This window comes from Girardinichthys multiradiatus, chromosome 1 (assembly GCF_021462225.1).
Source record: "Girardinichthys multiradiatus isolate DD_20200921_A chromosome 1, DD_fGirMul_XY1, whole genome shotgun sequence".
NCBI classification, from domain to species: Eukaryota; Metazoa; Chordata; class Actinopteri; order Cyprinodontiformes; family Goodeidae; genus Girardinichthys; species Girardinichthys multiradiatus.
In genome coordinates, this window is record NC_061794.1 from 24398327 (window position 1) to 24417929 (window position 19603).

A 19603-nucleotide genomic window follows, 5' to 3' on the forward strand; every position below is an offset into this window, starting at 1 on the left:
TTATTTTTAATTTAAAAAATACAGCCTTTTTTTTACCCTCGTTTGTTTCGAGACAATTTAAAAATAAAAAGACAGAGATAATTTAAAAAAATGTTTTTGTTCACGTGAACAGTTTTCGCGCATGCTCAGACTTAGCTTGGGCACATCCGGAAGTGAAAACGACTCAAAACATCGTTTTTTCCGTGCTCGCAACAGCGCCGTGCATTATACGCAGACTGGCACTTTGGACCTCAGTTTCATCCGTCTAGGATATGCCTGGTAAACGGTGCCAATGAAGAAATTGCGTAGAAAACATTAAAAGTCCGGGGCTAAGGGTAATAGCAGATTCATTTATACGCCTATACGTCCAAGCAAAGGAGACAAGCTAAGTCAACGCTCACCTTAGGACTAGATAAAGTAGGTAAGATCCTCCGTTTTAATTTGAACTATACATACGAGGGATCGGGAAAGTCTATAATTACCTCCGCGTCCATACCTATTTACATATATTTACTTTTACAAACTTACAAATGTTACCATAGTTTCAGGGCAGTTAAACACACACACAAACGCCAAAATGATCAAATCTCAACCATTTCACCCGAATAGAAACTTAATAATACCTTCATAGAGATACATTTATGCAGCTGAATCCGGATAAATTAGAATATCATCAAAAATGTCATTCATTTAGGTAATTCAATTCAAAAAGTGAAACTCATTTAGATTCATCCCAAATGTGCGATAAATTTCTGGTCTTTTTTCTATTAATTTAGCTTTTATTCATGTCCATATATACAAATATAGATTTATTAGAAGGTGTAGTCAGAGACTCAACTTGCCGAACTTTAATTCCGGCTTTAGGGGACCTTCCTGTTACTTTTTTGATCTTCAAAGTTTCATCGACATCATTGACCTGACCCATGTGGCCTTGGATAGAAACTTGGTCAGTTCCAAAGTAATGTAAATGTATAGTATTTACTGAGGTGGCACTTTTAAAAAATTTAAGAACCACTCCCAGTTTGAGAAATCCGACTGGTTTTAAAATGTCCTGACTTGCTTGAGACCAGCAGAACTTGCTTTGAAAGACCCATGGCAATGTCACACAACTCCCTGTTTAAATAGGCAGTTTTAAAATATTGTTCAATTAAAAGCCTGTTTAAAGAGTGGAGTCCAGTCAGTGATTTTCTATACCGCTTCTTCCATAGTGGGTCGCTGGGAAGCTGGTGCCCATCTCCAGCAGTCTATCGTTGGGAGGAGGGGTACATCCTGGACAGGTCGCCAGTCCAAAGAGTGGAGTATTCAAGCTTTTTTTTTATCTAAGCAGAAATGTAGGGATTCTATAATTTAGATACTGTTTTGTGAAACCTTTGGTCACCTCTGCTATTAAAATTGGCTACGTGAGCCTGAGCTGAGCCTAAACTACATGTGGGATCGTATTACTGCAGTAGTTCTAAAATGTAGGAAGCAGCTTGCTCATTCAGTGATCTATAGGCCAGAGTAATGATTTGAAATGGAGTCTAAAATGATCTGAGGACCAGTGCGGTGATGCTAAAATGGGTGCCACGTGTGCCCTTTCACAATAATGTGTCTGTAAATTTGGTGTAATATATTTTACTGTATTTGTCATGTTTTTAATGTGCTCTTTGAAACCAGAAGACGCATAGAAAATCACATTATGTATTTACCTTCCTCTACACTACTGACTTAATACAAGCATTTCAAAAAATCTACTTCATTGTGACTTTTTTCAGTATTTGCAAAGTGTGAAACATAAACTCAGTCTCAACAGTTTCTCCATTATATGTAGGCAACGACTAGCTCCTTGTTCTGACGCGGTTGTATGAATATCAGCGTCCCCTCCACACAATAACGTCTATGCACCATCGCGCATTATTGTAAAATAACTGATGTACAGCCTACATGAAATATTTTAATATGACTTTTATTAATCCATCTTGAAGTGTTATTTAAAACACACCCACACAAAGGTGATCCTATTGATTTCCTTCTAAAGAAATTGCCCATAAACGTTACAAACTTATATATGTTAGAGTACAAACCTCACCTACTTTGGAAATTAACATATTTTTACCCTCCATTAAACACTGATGTAATTAAAAATCTCTTGAAAAGAATTGATTTTAAATGACTGACTTTGTGATCCTGTTTCAACACACCTGTGAAACACCGCCCCTTATTAAAGCATTGAGGTCGACATGTTGTAGTCATTTGCATAAGGTGGATAAACAAGAAACTCAGTCGTTCATTCACAGGCCTCCAGACTAACCTTCTTGACTGGTGTGTGCATTTCTCCTGATCACCTGGTACAATAAAGTCAAAAACTATATATAGTTTATATATAGTTAAGCCAAAAATTATTCACACCATTGTAGAATTAGGTTTAAAGAAGCCTTTTAATTTTGCCAACATGTTTCTTCTGAGGCCTTGAAGTTCATCACCTTAGATAAATGATCAAAATACCAGTGAAATCCTACAAAAAGCTGCTTAGCTGTTATGAGTAGGGTCTGATTGCTGTAATGCAAATAAAGATTTTTCCCTTAAATATTGAGAAGGGTAAATGTAATTACTTGACATTTTTTAAGGAAGTTATGTGTTTTATTGAAATGACAAACAAAATATCATCAAGAAGTGGTGTAAGGTCATCCTGGACCTGCTCCACTGAAACTTGGCACCCAGATTGGCTGCCGCACAACAAATTGTCCCGATTCAGAGAGAGACTAACCCAGTCAGGCTGCATGGAAGCTGCTTCAGGGAAAATCTTTAGCCATCCAAATCCAATGCGAGTGCTGAGGTTTGCCAATGAACATCGTGGCAGAGTTTAGGCTTGTTGGTCCTAATGCACTCTGTAGGACTGAATAAAAGACTGCTTGTTATGCCTTAAGCCAAAAAATAATAACTTCATCCCAGCTGCAAAGTGTTGTGGTCTAACTTTTTAGGCATAGGGGCTGGGAAAATTAAACTCAACTATAGATGGTAGAATATGCAGTAAGAATATGCACGAAGAACATTTGAGGGCATGTTATCAAACAATCGTCTGCACATGAGCAAATCCAGCCATGGAGAAACCAAGGACATTCCATTGTAAGGTTTTCCTGTGAATGTTTTCCTTTGAATGAAAATTTGGAAGGAAATTGGAAGCAGGAATAACGTGCAGGGAAATCCTCAAATGTTTTGCAGCTGAAGGACAAACAGATTTGAGCAAACATACAGAAATAATACATTCTCTGTGAATAAAATAGAATATGCGTTCGGATGAATAAAGATACCTTTTAAAAATAACCTTTAAGCATGTATTAAACATGCTTTTTTATTAAGCTCAGTTTTGAATTGGTGTAATTAGATAAATTAACTTTTCAATAATATTTAATTTATGCCTTATTCTAGCGTCTTGTTTGTCCTGTTTACAGGCCTATGAGACGGTGAATCATGAGACTGACAGGTGAGTTGTAACTGTTCCTGTGGTTCGGGGAGTCTTGTCTAAAGGGTCTTTTGCCTGAGCCTGTATGTCGTGATTCTGCTGATAGGCCCCCTGCGAGGTGTGGTGGTGCTGCTGCTCCTGGTGGGCTTCACCTGGCTGCTCGCGAGCGCATTATTCGGAGGAGAGAGCAGTTTATCGGTGCGAAACATCTTCACTGGTAAGACAAGTTATCTTCAAGTAATTCTGGCTTTAGGGAAAAATATTGAAGAAATTTTTAAAACTTTTATAGCTGATCTTATGTTAAATTTGTGTTTTTGATTAGACAGATGAGGCAAGTCGAAAGCATCTTAGTGGTTTCTATCTCCAATTTCTTAAATTTTAGACAGACTCATTATTAAAAAAAAAGTTCAATATCAGCTCATCTGACTAATATACATGTAGGATGAAGGTCACTCCATAATAAAATCTAATCAAATGTTTCTGCAATAAGATTTGTTTGTTTAATCAGAAAACCTATTTAAATTTTCAGGAACAAGAGAGGAACCAACTCAGTGTAAGTAGAAAAGAAAGATCACACACCATGGCTCCATTAGTTTGTGTACATTAATTATTGTTGGATATTATATCATCTATTTTAGCTGAAATGCGTCCCCGGAAGTACAAATGTGGACTTTCAGCCCCGTGTCCTCCAAAGCATTTGGCTTTCCGTCTGGTATCTGGATCTGCGAACGTCATTGGCCCTAAAATCTGCTTGGAGGATAAGATGTGAGAATTAACTCTCTAAATTTCTGATGTCCTCATTTACGTCTGTGTCTCCCCTGCTGTCCCATTTCTATTCATTTTGTTTCATTCTATGTTCTGTTTTTTTCCTTCTTGTGTGCTCTCCTAACAAGGCCTCCAAATATGTCTGGTGAGGTTGATGCATTATTGATGCATTATATTGTCTCAATCTGGTGGCTTATTATTTTATATTATATTTTATTGTGTTGGCCCTTTCCTTAATGCTGCTGCTTTGTTACTGTCAGGTAGTGTAAATAGGTGCAGAAATGAATACTGTCCCCTGCTAGCATATGGATGCCTATTAGACATTTTTCCACATTAATGATGCTAACTTCAATTTATTTTATTGTGATTTTAAGTGACAGACCAACACAAAGTAGTGCATAATTGTAACGTGAAAGCAGAGCGATTTTCAACATTTGTTTATGAACAAAAAGCCTCTCCCTCTGAGTCAGTACTTTGTGAAAACAGCGTTTCAGTGCAATTACTGTTGCAAGTCTTTTGAGCTATAGCAGCCACAAGCTTAGCAGTTGCACAACTAGAGACCAACATTTTTGTTCCAGCTCTGCCACATTGGATAGAGAGCATGTGCAAATATCAATTTTCAAGTGTTGCCACAGATTCCCAATTGGATTTAGATCTGGCCATCCTAACACATGAAATATGCTTTGGTCTAAGCCAGCATTTTTGAGGACAGAGTGACCCAAATGCTGTCCTTGTTGCTGAAAAGAGGCTATGACGATTGACCCCAACATGTAAGTGAAAGGTGTGAGATCCTTTTGTATGTTTTGGATCTAACATGATTTACAGACCTGTTTTCTACAAAAATCCGAGTACTTTCTTTCTTTCTATAAAATATTCCATGTGTATTTTTGAGCATAAGTAGAAAAAAAAATCACATTTAAATTTGTTTTTGTGTTTTGATTTAAAAATCAAGCTTTTGTGGCCTGCAAGTACTTTCAACTTGGCAAAGTGTTTAAACACCACTGATCTAAACTATCCCATTGTAGCTCTGGCTCTATGTTTAGGGTCGTTGTCCTGCTGCCTCTTTTATAGCCTCCAATAGGTTTTCTTCCAGGATTTCCAAGCATTTACCTCCATACATCCTTGAATGAACTTTTCTGTCCTTCCTGAACTGAAGTATCCCCACAGTAGGTTTTCAGTTGTGCCACCAACTTTGTTTTTTTGATGATGGATTGAATAGTGCTCCGTGTTTTATTGCCTAACTCTGCTTTAAACATCTTTAAGCCTTTGTCTCTGCCTCTCTGCTGTGCTCCTTGGTCTTCATGATGCTGTTTGTTCACTAATGTTCTCTAACAAACCTCCGAGGCCCTCACAGAACAGCTGGGTTTGATTTATTCATCAGTTGACCTCTGAAGGCTGTTGCTTGCACTGAATTTAATTTAGGGGCATCAGTGTTACAAATGCACATCACATGTATTGAAAACCAAGTAACATCAAAATATGCAAAACTTCGTGCTGGTCTATTACATATATTTCCTAATAACATACATTTAAGTTTGAAGTTTTAATGTGACAATATGTGGAAAAGATCAAAGGATGTGAGTACAATGCACTGCAAGTGTATGTTAAAGGCTTGTGTCTCTGTCTCTTAGGTTGGTGAGCAGTGTGAAAAACAATGTCGGCAGGGGACTCAACATAGCTTTGGTGAACGGTGAGACTGTCATCTTGAATTTACGAAGGACTGTGTTGTATTCACTTTTATAAGTAATTACAGTGAAGCTTTAACACTGTTTCTTTGGTTTAGGGGTGACAGGCGAGCTGTTAGAGACAAGAACGTTTGATATGTGGGCAGGAGGTAATAAACCCAGCAAAAAATAGTGCTTAAGCTGTATTCAGGTACTGGTGGCACACGGGACCCGTCACACTTCATGTGTGCATCATTTGCACAGTTTTTCCATTCCTTGTAAAAAGGTTGTTGTTTTCTTATAAACATGTACATCTTGTATATGTATCTTTTTTTTTTTTTAAATCACTACCCAGTTTCTTTTAATCTGAGTATGCTGTTTTTAAAACTTTTACATGTTATAAATGTTCTCTTACTGTACAGTCTCTTATTCTTATTTGTTGTTTTTGTGCATATTTGCATGCTTTCATTTGCTTTGTCACTTTGCTGCTGGTATATCTGAATTTCCCCACTGCAGGACAACAAAGAATATTTCTATTCTAATCTATCTAATGCTTCTTTTCAGATGTGTCACATTTATTGAAGTTTCTACGGCCCCTTCATGAAGGAACCCTTGTGTTTGTCGCTTCTTTTGACGATGCTGCTACAAAGTAAGAATCAACGATGTGTAATTAGTTTAATATGAGCATTCAACTCATTTCCATTTAAACTTCCCTTTGTTGTCCAAATTGATGGGAGTTTAATGTAGAACGTCTTTCATTAAGTTCAGAGATAGGTTTATTAAAAAGGAAGAGTGAAGTGTGGCATAATGTTTGCTGCTTATTAACCAAAACCTGCACAGTCAAAAGTTTCAATTCAAATTTAAGGCAAAGTGTTAAACTGGAAGCAATTGGATGACAAAATTCACAGAGAAAGTTCAGTCAAGACAAAAAACGTATTAACTGAACACGAGGTGGTTCTGATAAATCCTCCATCCCTGCTGGTCACACAACTGGGTCACATTGTAAATGAGGCTGCTTGATTTCTATTGACTTTGATCAGTAAAACATTGATCCAGCTGATTCACATATTTGGTATTTTCCGTGCAAACAAAGTAAAAATCTCCACTTGTGGTGTAAAACTTCATGGGATAATTTTTTCTGCATTTAAAAAGAGATTGACACAGCTTTTTCCTTGAATATAAGGATTTAAAGGGTCTTTCTTTTTCCTTTTGTTTTGGCAGACTGAATGATGAGTCTAGACGACTGTTTGAGGAGCTCGGAAGCACAGCTGTGAAGGAGCTGGCCTTTAGAGACAGCTGGGTGTTTGTTGGAGCCAAGGGCATAGAGAATAAGAGCCCCTTTGAACAGGTATGAACCAACACTATTAGTCTGATGCACAGGATCAGAGCTTGCTTTGGCCTTCTCCTATATCTGTGTGTTACAATTATTAATGGCCTTACTCTATAGGAAACAATGATAAAGTTAAGTGCAGTTGACCTACTTTAGGTCTTTATTCACTTCCCATCAAGGTTTTTGTTTTTAGTTGTTTCTGACTGGTTTAAGCTCCATTGCAGAAGTTGTATGATAAAGTTTTTTGGTTTTTTTTCTTCGGCACTAGTGGCCTTTTTTTTTTTTTTTTTTGACAGTAGGCAGACAGGAAAGAGAGGTGGAGAGAGGTGGAGACATTCGGCAAATATCGCCGGGTCCAGGACTCGAACCTGGGACGGCCGCTTCAAGGACTGTAGCCTCTGTATATGGTTGCGTGCTTAACCCCTACACCATCAGCGCCGCCCCTTGATAAAGTATTTACAGTGCCCAATAAGAAGTCTAATTACTCTGAGCAATTAATGTCATAATACTTTAGGTTTTTTATTTAGGCGTTTGCACCAGTTCTTTTTTCTCGGTGGAATGATTATACGACCTTGATTTAAAAAAATAAGATTGGGTGCACAAGCTTGAATTTATTGTGGATTTTCTTTAATCACACGGAGACAAAGTTTTATATGCATATAATCTTTTGATGTGTGTTTGGTATCATTGTCCTGTTGCAACGCACAATTGTGTCCATGGTTCTACCGTCTGATTCAAAAGGTCATCCTCAAATGAAAGGAAGTTCTTTAGAATGATCAGGAACCACCAAGGCTAAAGACTATCCTGAACTGGAAGACACTTAAACTCCATTGTCTCTGTCCACATTGCAGAGGGTTTAACACCATCATAAACTTAGAGGTTAACGACCAAGAAAGAAGGCCCTGTTCAGAAATCGTCACCTTAAAGCTTGACTGATTTTATAGCTGCCCGCGCGGAGTAGCCAAAGTAGCCAAACGCCTTCTGGAAAAAGCTTTATGGTTTAAAAGAGCCATAGTTTGAGCTATTTGGACAAAGTTGAATGATTTTATGTTTAGAAAAGTCAAGGTGATGCCTCAGACCTAAGAACACCTTACAAACTATTAAGCATGGTGGGGATAGCGTCATACTGAGGGTCTGTTTTGCAGCCAGTGGTACTGCTGCATCAGACAAAGTGGGAGAAATAAAAAAGGAGGAAGACTACCTTCAGTCTTAAACTTTGTCCCGGATCAACTTCTAGACAGTTAAAACCTGGACACAGGGGAAAATGACCCAAAACACACATTAAAGCTGGATTGGGAGAGAATAAATCTAACATTAAGCAATTGAATTGACCCCTACCTTTACCCTTTTTTAAATTTATGGACTACGCTTAAAAGCCTGCTCCTGCCCAGAAATCATCAATTTGAATGAGCTCAACTATTTCTAAGAACACACATTAAATAACCAGCCAGGATTATGCCAGAACTGTGATCATGTGGTTTCTCTGCAGGTTTATTGAAATATTAAGAGGGATGTATATATTTAAACCTTTATGTTTTATTTTTATTCTGTGTGGATTTAAATAAGGCCCAAGTGATTGTTTTAGCCATTATTGAAGTTGTTTGTTTTATAATCAGACCTGCCTGAAAAAAACTGGTTTGAATATCCATTTAAAAGACCAGGATTATTAAGATTTTCATAATAAGTGTAAGTAAACGTCTCACAAGCACAGTAAAAGCTAAAAGTTATGTTTCCTGAAGCAGGATAGATTACCACAACCTGCTGAATCAAACATTATTTGGAAAGCTCAGTCAGGTTCAGCAGAGTACAAAGCATTATGCTATAGCTGCTGCTGCTGTTGTTGGGAGTCCTGAGATGCTGATCCCCGCCTGTCACGTTAACTTCAGTTCTGTTTGCCTCTGTTTGTTTCCACTAGCGTATGAAGAACAGTAAGAGCAGCAACAAGTATGAAGGCTGGCCCGAATCCCTGGAGATGGACGGTTGTATACCCATGCGGCCGTCCCTGCAAGGTTAATTCTGCTTCTTCTAGTCTCTCAGACGTCACGGCAACGCCAGCAGTCTCAGCAGGGAAACGAAGTGACTGTTAAAAGGCCAAGGAGCTTCTAAATACCTGAAACACTTCTCAGGATGCACAAGTAATATTTTGTTTCCCCTGATTTGGACAAAGGTGTGAACTGAATGTACAGATTATTTTTGAGCTGGAACCAGTTTGTACAGGATCTTCAGAATAAGCTTTCTGAGCTTCTTTGGAGCTGAAGACCTGTTCTAGAAATAATGAAAATTATATCAAGGTATGGGAATCTTGACATAATTGATGGATCTTCAAAGTGTGTATATTATAGCTTGATTGAAACTTCCAAAGGCCCTATAGATAAATATAAATTACCTGTAGAGTGTGCATTCTGAGCATCAGAACTCAGTTGAATATATGCATATTAGGATATAAAAAGATCTAACTGATTTCTAATCATCAAAAGCAGCGTGGGAGTACTCTGTGATTAGCATGGGCTCTGTGGTTAGATTTAATGTTTGAAGTGTCATAATGTAATACATATTCTAATTGAGCGGTTCTGCCTAGCATTAACTGCCATAATGTCAATAGAACTTGATGCAGCAGTTGTTGCCTATGTGTTTACACATTTGTTTTGCCTTAAGACATATAAATAGAATAAAACTATTTATTTTCAGTTTTTCTTTACAAAAGACAAGAAGTTTAAATTTAAGTTCTTCTTAAGTGGTTTTGTAGTCTCAGGTCTGCAAATGCGTGCGTTTCAAGATTATTGTGGGTGGTTAAGTGTTTTTGATTTTTCCGTTGGAAATGAATGGCATCTTGGCATCTTGCAAGTCTGGTAAAGAGAAAAATGTGAATAATAAACACATTTCACTGTTTGACTAGAAACACTCTGCCTGCATCTAACTTTGTGTAAATGTCGTTTTCTAAGAAAACAGTTTGTTTTGCACTTTGACAACAATAATGAAGAATAAAAAATATCTGTATTTGTCTTTTTATGCCATTCAATCGGGAATAGAATGCCACTAGAGGGCGACAAAGATTCAAAACTGACCGGGGTTATTCAGTTCCTTCTGCTCAAGGCATTTGCTTTTCTAAGCATATGTTCTGGTGAGGATGAAGGCTATAAAGTGAATTTGGAATGTTTCTGATTTGAAAATAAGTACAGTAAATCTATGGAATCATGATATAATAAGCACAATCAGTTCTGTTTATGTTTCAGTAGGATACAATGCCTGCAGGTGTTAGTAAAATGTGATTAAATTATTTTTTTCTTTCTATTTAGTTGAAGAGTCATGGTCTATGCTGCTGAGGTTGTTTTTGAGGCAACTGTACTTATTTGTGTATAGGTTTAAACAGTTTCATCATAGATATTATTATTATATTAAGCTTCTTTATTATTGCTATTGTTAATATTTTACCCCCACAATGTACACCATGTTTAAGAATAAGTTAAAACATCGAAATCCTGCTGCATGAACACACATTCTGTTAAACCCATAATTATTCATACCCCAAGCATTTATGCTTAAAGTGTTTCTTCATATTGGAAGCCATACTAATGTTTTGGAGTGGTGTGGTCAGAGTTACAAATTGAATTTGATAGAGAATCTCTGGAGGGAGCTAATGATTAGGGTGATGGCAAGTAGACCTTCCAACCTCAAAGACTTGAAGCTCATCATTAAAGATAAATAATTAAAACAGCAGGGGCTAGAACAGGGGCAGACTGCAATGAACAATCAGGTGTGCAGAGAAGATAATTGGTTCTAACCTTTCCTCCATCCAGGATCTTGTACAGTTATAGTCAGGAAATGGGCAGCTTAACACAATGGAGAGTTTCACCACAAAGACAGCTTCTTCACCCAGGCTGTCACTCTGATGAACACTTGGCAGACTCAGCTACTCAACTGAAAAACAAAAATTGGCATATTTGCAGTATTCTAACTAGTCTTCTTATATATATATATATATATATATATATATATCTTTATTTTTGTATCTTCTCTATAGTTTCCATATTTATATTTAAATATCTATGCTAAAAGCATATGAAACTGAAGTCAAATTCCTTGTGTGTACAAACCTGGCCAAAAAAAGCTGATTCAGCTTCTGATTCTTTTTATACCTCACCTCGAGTACTAAATGTGTTTTTTAAATAACTGGGGGTGAGAAGTTGCGCTGATGTTCTCTTTCTGCTTTTTAATACTGTGTTTTTAACAATTGTTCCTAAGAAATTGTAAAAACCTGACAGGTATCATAAACAGGTGGCGCACTGCCCTCTAGTGGCGTCTGCAGCTAATTGTCACTTTTTGAGTCCTTATGTTGACGATGATGATGATCCCCGTAGCAGCGCGCGCTCTGCCAGTACGCACGCGAACCTGCTGCTGACCGTTGGGAGTCCTCCTGTCATCGATGTACACAAGTTACTGATATTTTCCGGAATACCGTCACCGGTCGACCGCACGGAGCTCGCAGCCGAGCAGCCGGTGGGGGAGAAAAATTTGTGAACCGACGTCAAGCTTACAGTCTAGCTGGAACACGTACGCCAACTGCCACACATGGACACCCGAAGCTCGACGGCTCCGGTGGTGGTGGGGGATTTTCTAGCCTTTAACGCGAGCCGGTAAAATGTTCGCAGCAAAGGAAGCACCGAGTTTTTCTTAAAATGTATTTTTTCCAGTTGGTTTAAATAATTTTTTGATAGAAAGTGTGATGTAAATTTGTCTTAGGTAATCCGGACGTTTCTAAATAGGTAATACAAATCCAGTACTCAGTCAATATATTTAAGATACCCTTTTTAAATTAGATGAAATCAACGCTGGATGGATGGGGTTCGACGTTATATTTAGGTGAGTGATTTTTTAAAATAATTTTTTTATTTACACTACAAACATTCGTGATAATAAGAGTGTCATATTATATTATCATACAGTCCTTTCTGATTTGGGCCCAGGGAGTTAAACTTCTCATGTATTTATTTTGTTTTGCTGCTAATTACGAAAATGTTTATTGTAAAACATGGTTGTGTAGTGCAGACCCAGCTTTAGGAGACGGGCCCTCATAATAAACCGGGAGCTGGCACATCCGTTGTAGGATTTGAAGCGAGGTCGCACCTCTGGGGACCAGGACGGTTGTTGATTTTGATTAGTGGTGCTCCCGGTGGCCCCAGTCACCTGCCTTGTTCCCTGTATGGGGATTGTACTTATATGGCGTTTTTTCAGTCAGCTGAGCTCCCTGTTAGCCAATAGCAATGTTTCATGATACCTTCACGTCCAAGCATCACTGTGCTGTATGTACTGAACCCCATAAAGAAACATAGCTACAATCTGTGTTCCTGAACCTGTCAATGCAGCATGACAGCCTTTTTATGGGTTTGACATAAAAAAGATATATGTAAAACATAAAAATATGTAGTTTTGCCATGTTGAAATATTGTGTAGTATTAGCATGTGGGATAAATAAAACAAAACCTTTCCTCTCTAATTCCTTTAAACTGCTAAACTACTAAACTTCTGGCGTCTTCATCGTTTATACAAGCTCATGGATCATTAAGAAGTGAAAGAGGTTCAGTTATAGATATGTAGGCTACACTATTAAGCCATTCGAGCAATAATTAATACTGGTTCATCACTGGCTGATTAGAAAGCTTTTCTTTTACCTTAATTTGGATGGTTTTGCCCACAGAGGGGAATAATAGCGAACAAAAACCACGGGGGTTAGATAACACACATCTTTCTCTCTCTATTTTGCTCTATCCCAGTGAACAGCGCTGTGTGTGCTGCTACCTACACACGTCTCACATGCTTGACCTGGATTGGACAAAAGTCCTTGTTGTGTTTTTGAGCCTTGGGTTTCCCTAATAGGACGAGAACAATCAATTGTGTGTTTGATTCCAGCGGCTGGCATTTGATATTTCTTGCAGACGGAGAGGCGGCAACATGTGCTGAAGCGACTTGTGCAGGCATTTAAGAAAAACGATTGTCACATTGGTCTTCTTGGTGTTTTTCTTTGGCCAATTCTTTTCTTGAGGCTGATTTTTAACATTACAACAATGGTGGCTCAACTGCGAGGTTGAGATACAATTCTGTACAAAAATATTCACTGTAAGTTATTGAGATTGTATGTGCTGTGCTGAGCTGACACAAAGTAGTGCATAACTGTGAAGTGAAAGAAACATGTTTTTTAATGGTTTTCATAAGTTAAAATCTAGTGTGGTGTAGAATAATTTTTTAATGTCTGGAGGAAGCTATTAGTCCTGCACTCCACAAATCGGGCCTTTATACTAGTGTCAAAAATACAACAACTCCTTCTTTACAATATCTATTTTGCAGTTTGCCACAAGCTAAGTAGGGGACACTGAAAACATAGGCGAAAAGGTGCTTTGGACGGAGATCTAAATATGGCTTTTTGGCCTGCATGCTGAACATCAACCTGAACACACCATCCCCAAGTGAAACATGCTAGTGGCAGCATCATCCTGTTGGGATGCTGTTCTTCACACAGGGACAGAAAAGCATCTCCACTGTAAAACATGTTGGTGGTAGTATCATGCTGTGGGAAATCTTTTTTTATCACCAGGGTTAAGAAGGCTGGTCAGAGTTAGTGGGAGAAAGGGTGAAGGTAAAAACAGAGCCTTCCTGAAATAAAAACCTTTACACGCTGCAATCGTGAGACCTGGGCGGAGGTTCATCTCCCAGCAGAACAACAACCCTCAACATGAATTCAGAGCAACACTAGAAAGGTTGAGATCAAAGTATATCAGTGTGTGTCATGCACTGCATTGTGTTGGTGAAATACATTGACGTTTGTGATTGTAATATGGCAGAAGAGGGGATGAATACTTTGGCAACCCACTGTAGATGCACTCAGTCACAGTTTGGCGTACAATGTGCTAGCATCAGAAAGCTGCTGTGCTCATTAAAGGCTTGCCCACAGAAATTGACAGTGTGAGTCATGCCTGTTAAACGTGCCCTCTCTCATGAACATGGTCTTTGCATTTATTCGTCTGTGTGATCAACAGCTGAGCTGCAGCGACCTAATATCATCAGTGAAGCTGCCGCTTGACTTAGATCCAATTTGAATTTTGGCCAGCAGTTTTCAGACCTTGTGCTTCCTCTGTCTTCCCACATTACTCAGCCTCCATCTCCGCCGTAAATCTCTGCGGGACTAGTGCTGAATTGGAGGAAGACAGGGATAGTTACCAACTTTGAATTAAGCACGCATGGAAAAGTTGGAGTTGCAAAACAGGTATAAATTTGGCCTTGATTTGACGTCAACCAAAACAAATGGTCATTCCACCTCTCACTCAGTTATCTGAACTCAATTAGATGGTTCTGTTGCTTTTCAGTTTCAAGACAGGCGGACATGTTAAATGTAGCTGGTGAAGCTTCGCCAAGCTTACTCAGTCTGCTGCTGAGCTACAGAAATATATGCAAAACACTGCAGCTGACAGCTGATAAGGTCACAGTGTCCCAAAAAGAATATAATTACAACTAACAGACATATTCAGGCATACATTTACAGAATGACCTTATATTTTACAAATAAAAAACTAGGTTTCGTGGTATATCTATCTGTCTGTCTATCCGTCCGTCTGTCTCTCTCTCTCTATCCATAATATATAATAAAATAGTGCATTTGCCATCGCAATTATAGTTTTATTATGCTCCATTAAAGTTGCCACACTTCTTCATAAGGATTCAAATGCCATTTGTTTTCCTTAATTAAGTGTTTGATGTTAAATGTCAATCTGAAGTGAAATGACTCTTACAGTTCTCAAAAGTCAATGTCAGTGTCCCAAAAACGAATTTTTTATTAATTACTTTCACGAAAAGAACACCTAACACTCAGAAGGTACTGCTCTTTATATGTGGAGAATTAAGGTGGAAAATTAAGATAATAAAACTAAGAATTGTAACTTTTTGGCCAATTTAAAAAAAAAAATTTCAACGTTTTTGATTAGGACGATATAATTAAAAAAAAACTCGGTGTTTTGCTAGAATCTCTGGTGGACGGTTATACTTTTAGAATATGTTTCTATTAAACTGAACAAAGAAATTATATTGAAACACAAAAGACCAACATCTCTTGTAAATAGTAATAAGAATAAGTGAAAAACTTTATTTTAGTCATTATTGTTTGATTTTTGGCTTTGTTTTTTGTTTTTTAATTGTTATAAATTAAATTGTTTTATTACATTAAAAAGTTTAACAGCACCAGCTCCCTATTAGCAGGTGTCACAGGACGTACAAGCGGAAACTGTTCCTATGCTAACGTAGGCAGCTTTTTTTTTCTTACTTTTCCGCCCTCTAAAAGCATTCTTCCTTTTCTCTACTGTGTTGTCTTCACACAACTGTCGCTGTTTTTGTTCGAGCAGAGATTTAGCCAGTTGCCGCAGCAGTTCACGCAAACATTAGCACATATTTTATCAGACAACCTGCCCCCCAGCCCCCTTTTTGTCTATGCTACCCCCTCCTCTTTATCTCTCTCCCTTTCTCTTTCACTCACACATTTTTCCCACCCCATCAGCTACAGGCCCCCCTCCGTACCTCGCGCCATCTCTCTTTCCCTCTCTTTTCTCTGTTTGAAACTCCACTGTCTGCCTGCTCCTACCGACTGCAGTCCCTTCCTGTCCCCACATGCCACATTTTATTCAACCTTTTCATCTGCGTGTCGCCCCTCAGTCACAAAAACATGGCCGGCACACACAGAGTCCTCCGGCTCTCTTTCCATTGACCTTCTTAGTTTTTCAACCACCGTTTGCTTAGCTGACGTTTCTGCGAAAAAACAACATGACTGCCGTCTGTTTTATTTAATTTCAATCAGAGACGTCAGTCTGTTCTGTGTGAAACTGTATGTGAGCAAGATTTAAACAATCTATGCTGACTTCATATTTGTTTCCAATGAGCCATATTTGTTGTTTTGAAGGTTTTTCAGTTTTTCTTTGAACGTTTTTGGTTTGGTTTTTCACACATTTTCAGTCCTTCCTTGTGTCGGACCATGAGCAAAAAAACCTTGCTTCATGGATGCAAAGTACAAAGAAATGTACATTTTTTATCAGGCAGTGCCTCATCTTTTGTTTCAGATTGGGAGAGTAGATACCAGAAAACAAAGATGAACAGCATCACCCTTATGTGTTTTTAAAGTTACATAGACAATCATATCTTTGGCTCTCAGCAGGCAAACAATGTCACAATGATTTTAGATGCACATTTCAGGGCTTATTAGGCAGCTGCATGTGTTCACAGAGAGTCTCAGAAGCCTCAAAGGCAAACTTTGTGCAAAAGTTCAGCTCTCACGGACAGAAGCACCAATAAGAGATGTGAAGAGAGAGTGATTCTGACATGTCAGCCAGACGTACGCTGCATGCTGCAGTCATTTTGCTGCCTGGGCGAGATGTCACAGTGTCAGCCGTAGCGTTGGTTTTATTATCTTTATCTTTAGTTTACCACATTTGTCCACATGAGCAGTTGCTTGGTCATTCGGCTGGTGTCAGGAAATTCCTCTCGGCATTCTTCCATTGAAAGGGGGACGAGCGGGTTGGGTATGAGTGACAGTTTGCATGCGTATGTGTGTTTTTCCTCTCCAAATAAAAGAGGACGACTGTAAAACAACAAAGTTTGTTCTGATCAGCTGGTGTGTGTTCATTATTTGTGTCTGTGTGTAAATGTGTGTGTGTGTGTGTGTGTGTTTTGGGAGGAAGACTGAAAGGGTGTGAGAGACAGTGCGGTTGAACGTGTTTGATGTACTGTAATGACTATTCGGTATGTGGTTTCATGGTAACTCCTTACCCTGGGGACAAGGGCCAATAAAGCTCCTGTTTAAATGGTAGCTTCCTTTTTCTTTATTGCATATCGTTCCACCTTAATGTCGTTGACTTACTGTTAAGCTATACATCCAGAGACAAACTGTACCTTACAGTATGTCCCTTATGGGTTGACGTAACTTTATTCATTTACTTTTAGTTGTCAAATGTTCAGATTTTGTACCTGAGAATATTTTTATTACGAACCCCCAAAGGGTCTTTGGGTCAATTTGCTCCTTCCCCAATTCATTCCCCTGTTTTATACTTATGCATTGCTATTTCGTCGCTTCCTACTTACATTTTGTACTGTGAGCAGACAATTTCGTGCCCATGCACTTAAACCGTGGTTGAAAGGTTTATTTTTTATTGTAGTTAAGCTTTTCCATGAATCATAGAGATAAATACAAATAACATCTCAGGTATAATTCAATTCGATTGTAAATTATTATCTTAAAACTTCATAATACACTTTACTTCTGATTCCTGAAAGATTATGACACCTGGTCCAACCAGATCTCCTGCTGCTACAGTAGATTGTAGTGAAAAAAAACTTCCCTTTATTAAAACAAGCAATCCACCTGACCATACCTTGTCTTTTACAGCATGTGGTGTTGTCCTTGGAACGTTGCTTAGCTGGAATTCTCTCTGTCCTTTTCAGAGTCTCCGAGCAGTTGGACTAACCACTTCATACTGTGTTTTTAATATGACTCAAAGCTACTGACATCACTTGTCAGACATGTTCACTTTAAAGTTGGGCACACTGTAGGCTTGATGCGAGTGTCAATGACCATGTTGGGAAAGATAAAAGAGACTTGCACGGTTTCCAGTAGACAAATTGGACTAAGGTCTGGACTCACTGCTGTGGCGTGGGTGGTCCCCAGTGGATGTCCTCATAGCTAGAATCTTGTATTCCTAGAAAGTTTTGATGCGAGTGACGGGGATGAAAGAGAAGGACTAGAAAGTTTCAAGGCAATATCTGAAAAGTAAAATGGGTTGGGTTTTAACGTAATGCAGAGGGAGTTATTTCGTTTATGTTGTCTTCAACTTTTTTCTCTCCATTTACTTCTCCATTCTGCTACCAGTCTAACCACATTCCTCTGTGCAGGAACTGTTGTCCATGTTTTTGCTCCATCAGGAGAGGGTTACTTTTTTATTATATTAAAGGATCAACTGACTCTTTGGCAATAAAAAACGTAATGCTCTGTGAGTGCCCTGAAGTGGTCTGCTAATTACTTGCCAAAATTAATTAGAAAGTAGGTCATGTTGTCAGTTTCACTTTCAGTATCAAGCATCTAGCATGTGGAAGTAAGTCAATCTTCCAACAGCCCAGAATGCATTGCACAGCATCTGCATAGAGAGAGATTAAGGAACGTTATTGATATGTCATTTCTGCGATATTGAAAAACAGTTTAACAGTTGCATCAGTTCTGTTGTTTCACCGTGTCATTGTGTTAAACAAAGATTTGAAACAAAAATTTATACCATCATCTTTCCTTTTATCTAAAACAGAAAAGCAGCAATTATTCCTACTACTCCTAAAATAATGTAACACTGATTATTGCAGTAATTATAGTTTTATCTACTGACATTCTGATTTTATTACTGAGAGCTAAACAGAAAATACAAAATAAATACCTAGTGAATTTAGTAGTAGTTTTGAAGTGCTTATTGTATAGTATATAATACATTTTTGCTGTTCTGCTCTTTATTGAGGATCACAATTATAACAGCTGGTAATAGCTGTTTAATTAGTCGAGCTTTCTGCTCAGTTACCAGACATCTCTACATGCTTCCCCTATCTTGCAAACTGTAGTTTTAAAACGGGAACGTAAGGAAGAGTGATGTTGCTCTTGTAGTTTCCATGCCATGGCTGTTTTTTGAGACCAGGAAAATGTTAAAACAACAATCGGCTTTCTTAAAGGACAGAAAAAACTATAATGGCATTATTTCAGCCAGATGATAGGCAGTGGGCAGCAGCAGGTGGGGGAGGGTCAGCACAGCATTACTCTTTGCTTCACTCAGCTGAAGAAAACTCTGGATATCTAGCACCTTTTCCTGCATCTTATTAAAAGAACGTTAAAGTATGACAGAACATTTTACAGGGTTTGAAACCAAAGCTTTTAAAAAGCCTCGGTACATCTTGCCACCAGCAACTAGCACGTTCCTAGTGTAGAGGCAGAAGGTGGACATGCCTAACTGGTTGACCAAAGATGCACCGATTATTTGTCTAGGCTGATGCCTGTGCCGATAATCATAGTTATGAGTAGTTGTTTTTTATCGGATGTCCACTGCAGATGTCTTGTAGTCACTCCAGTATAGTTCAACAGTCACTCTATGTATGAATTATTCACACTCAACTGGCCCCTAGATCATCATCCATTTTTAATGGTTGCAATTGCATTCCACTGACTGCTGCACTCTGTTGACTAATGGACCTGTTGAACAAGATTTAAGTCACAAAATGCTGATAAACATGCAAAGGATGAATGATGGAGCTAGCTCATTAAAAAGCCTGTCTGGACTTCATCTCTTTAACTGTGCAAAGGTTAAGATTTTTGTTTTTAATTAGCAAGCAATCACTACACATGCACCTCAGATCATTTTTTGA

The 19603-nt window shown here is 38.4% G+C and overlaps 2 protein-coding genes across 6 annotated transcripts in view; both read left to right on the plus strand.

The window, feature by feature from the left end:
* The first annotated feature begins 134 nt into the window (after positions 1–134).
* Positions 135–10183, plus strand: fam3a (FAM3 metabolism regulating signaling molecule A). Of its 5 annotated transcripts, none has more exons than XM_047361862.1 (11): positions 135–400; positions 1188–1277; positions 3411–3442; positions 3528–3638; positions 3951–3974; positions 4060–4186; positions 5818–5876; positions 5970–6020; positions 6415–6499; positions 7072–7198; positions 9096–10183. In XM_047361862.1, the coding sequence occupies exons 3-11, from the start codon at positions 3430–3432 to the stop codon at positions 9192–9194; spliced, it is 696 nt and encodes a 231-aa protein (XP_047217818.1). In that variant the 5' UTR covers positions 135–400; positions 1188–1277; positions 3411–3429; the 3' UTR covers positions 9195–10183. The 5 variants fall into 5 exon arrangements, with proteins under 5 accessions (XP_047217818.1, XP_047217804.1, XP_047217810.1 ...); XM_047361848.1 differs by having other exon boundaries at positions 1188–1272; XM_047361854.1 differs by having other exon boundaries at positions 135–396; positions 1188–1272.
* Positions 10184–11349: 1166 nt separating this feature from the next.
* si:dkey-151g10.3 (serine/threonine-protein kinase WNK1) overlaps positions 11350–19603 on the plus strand; it is a 63202-nt gene continuing 54948 nt past the window's right edge. The window contains exon 1 of the mRNA XM_047366552.1: positions 11350–12040. The gene's annotated coding sequence lies outside the window, so the exon portion shown is untranslated. The remainder of the gene's footprint in view (positions 12041–19603) is intronic.

Bases quoted from the DNA above. Each gene is read 5' to 3' on its own strand.
- fam3a (XM_047361862.1), top strand. The intron at 5,877-5,969 runs GTGAGACTGTCA...TCTTTGGTTTAG, and splicing joins CAACATAGCTTTGGTGAACG to GGGTGACAGGCGAGCTGTTA. The intron at 7,199-9,095 runs GTATGAACCAAC...TGTTTCCACTAG, and splicing joins ATAAGAGCCCCTTTGAACAG to CGTATGAAGAACAGTAAGAG.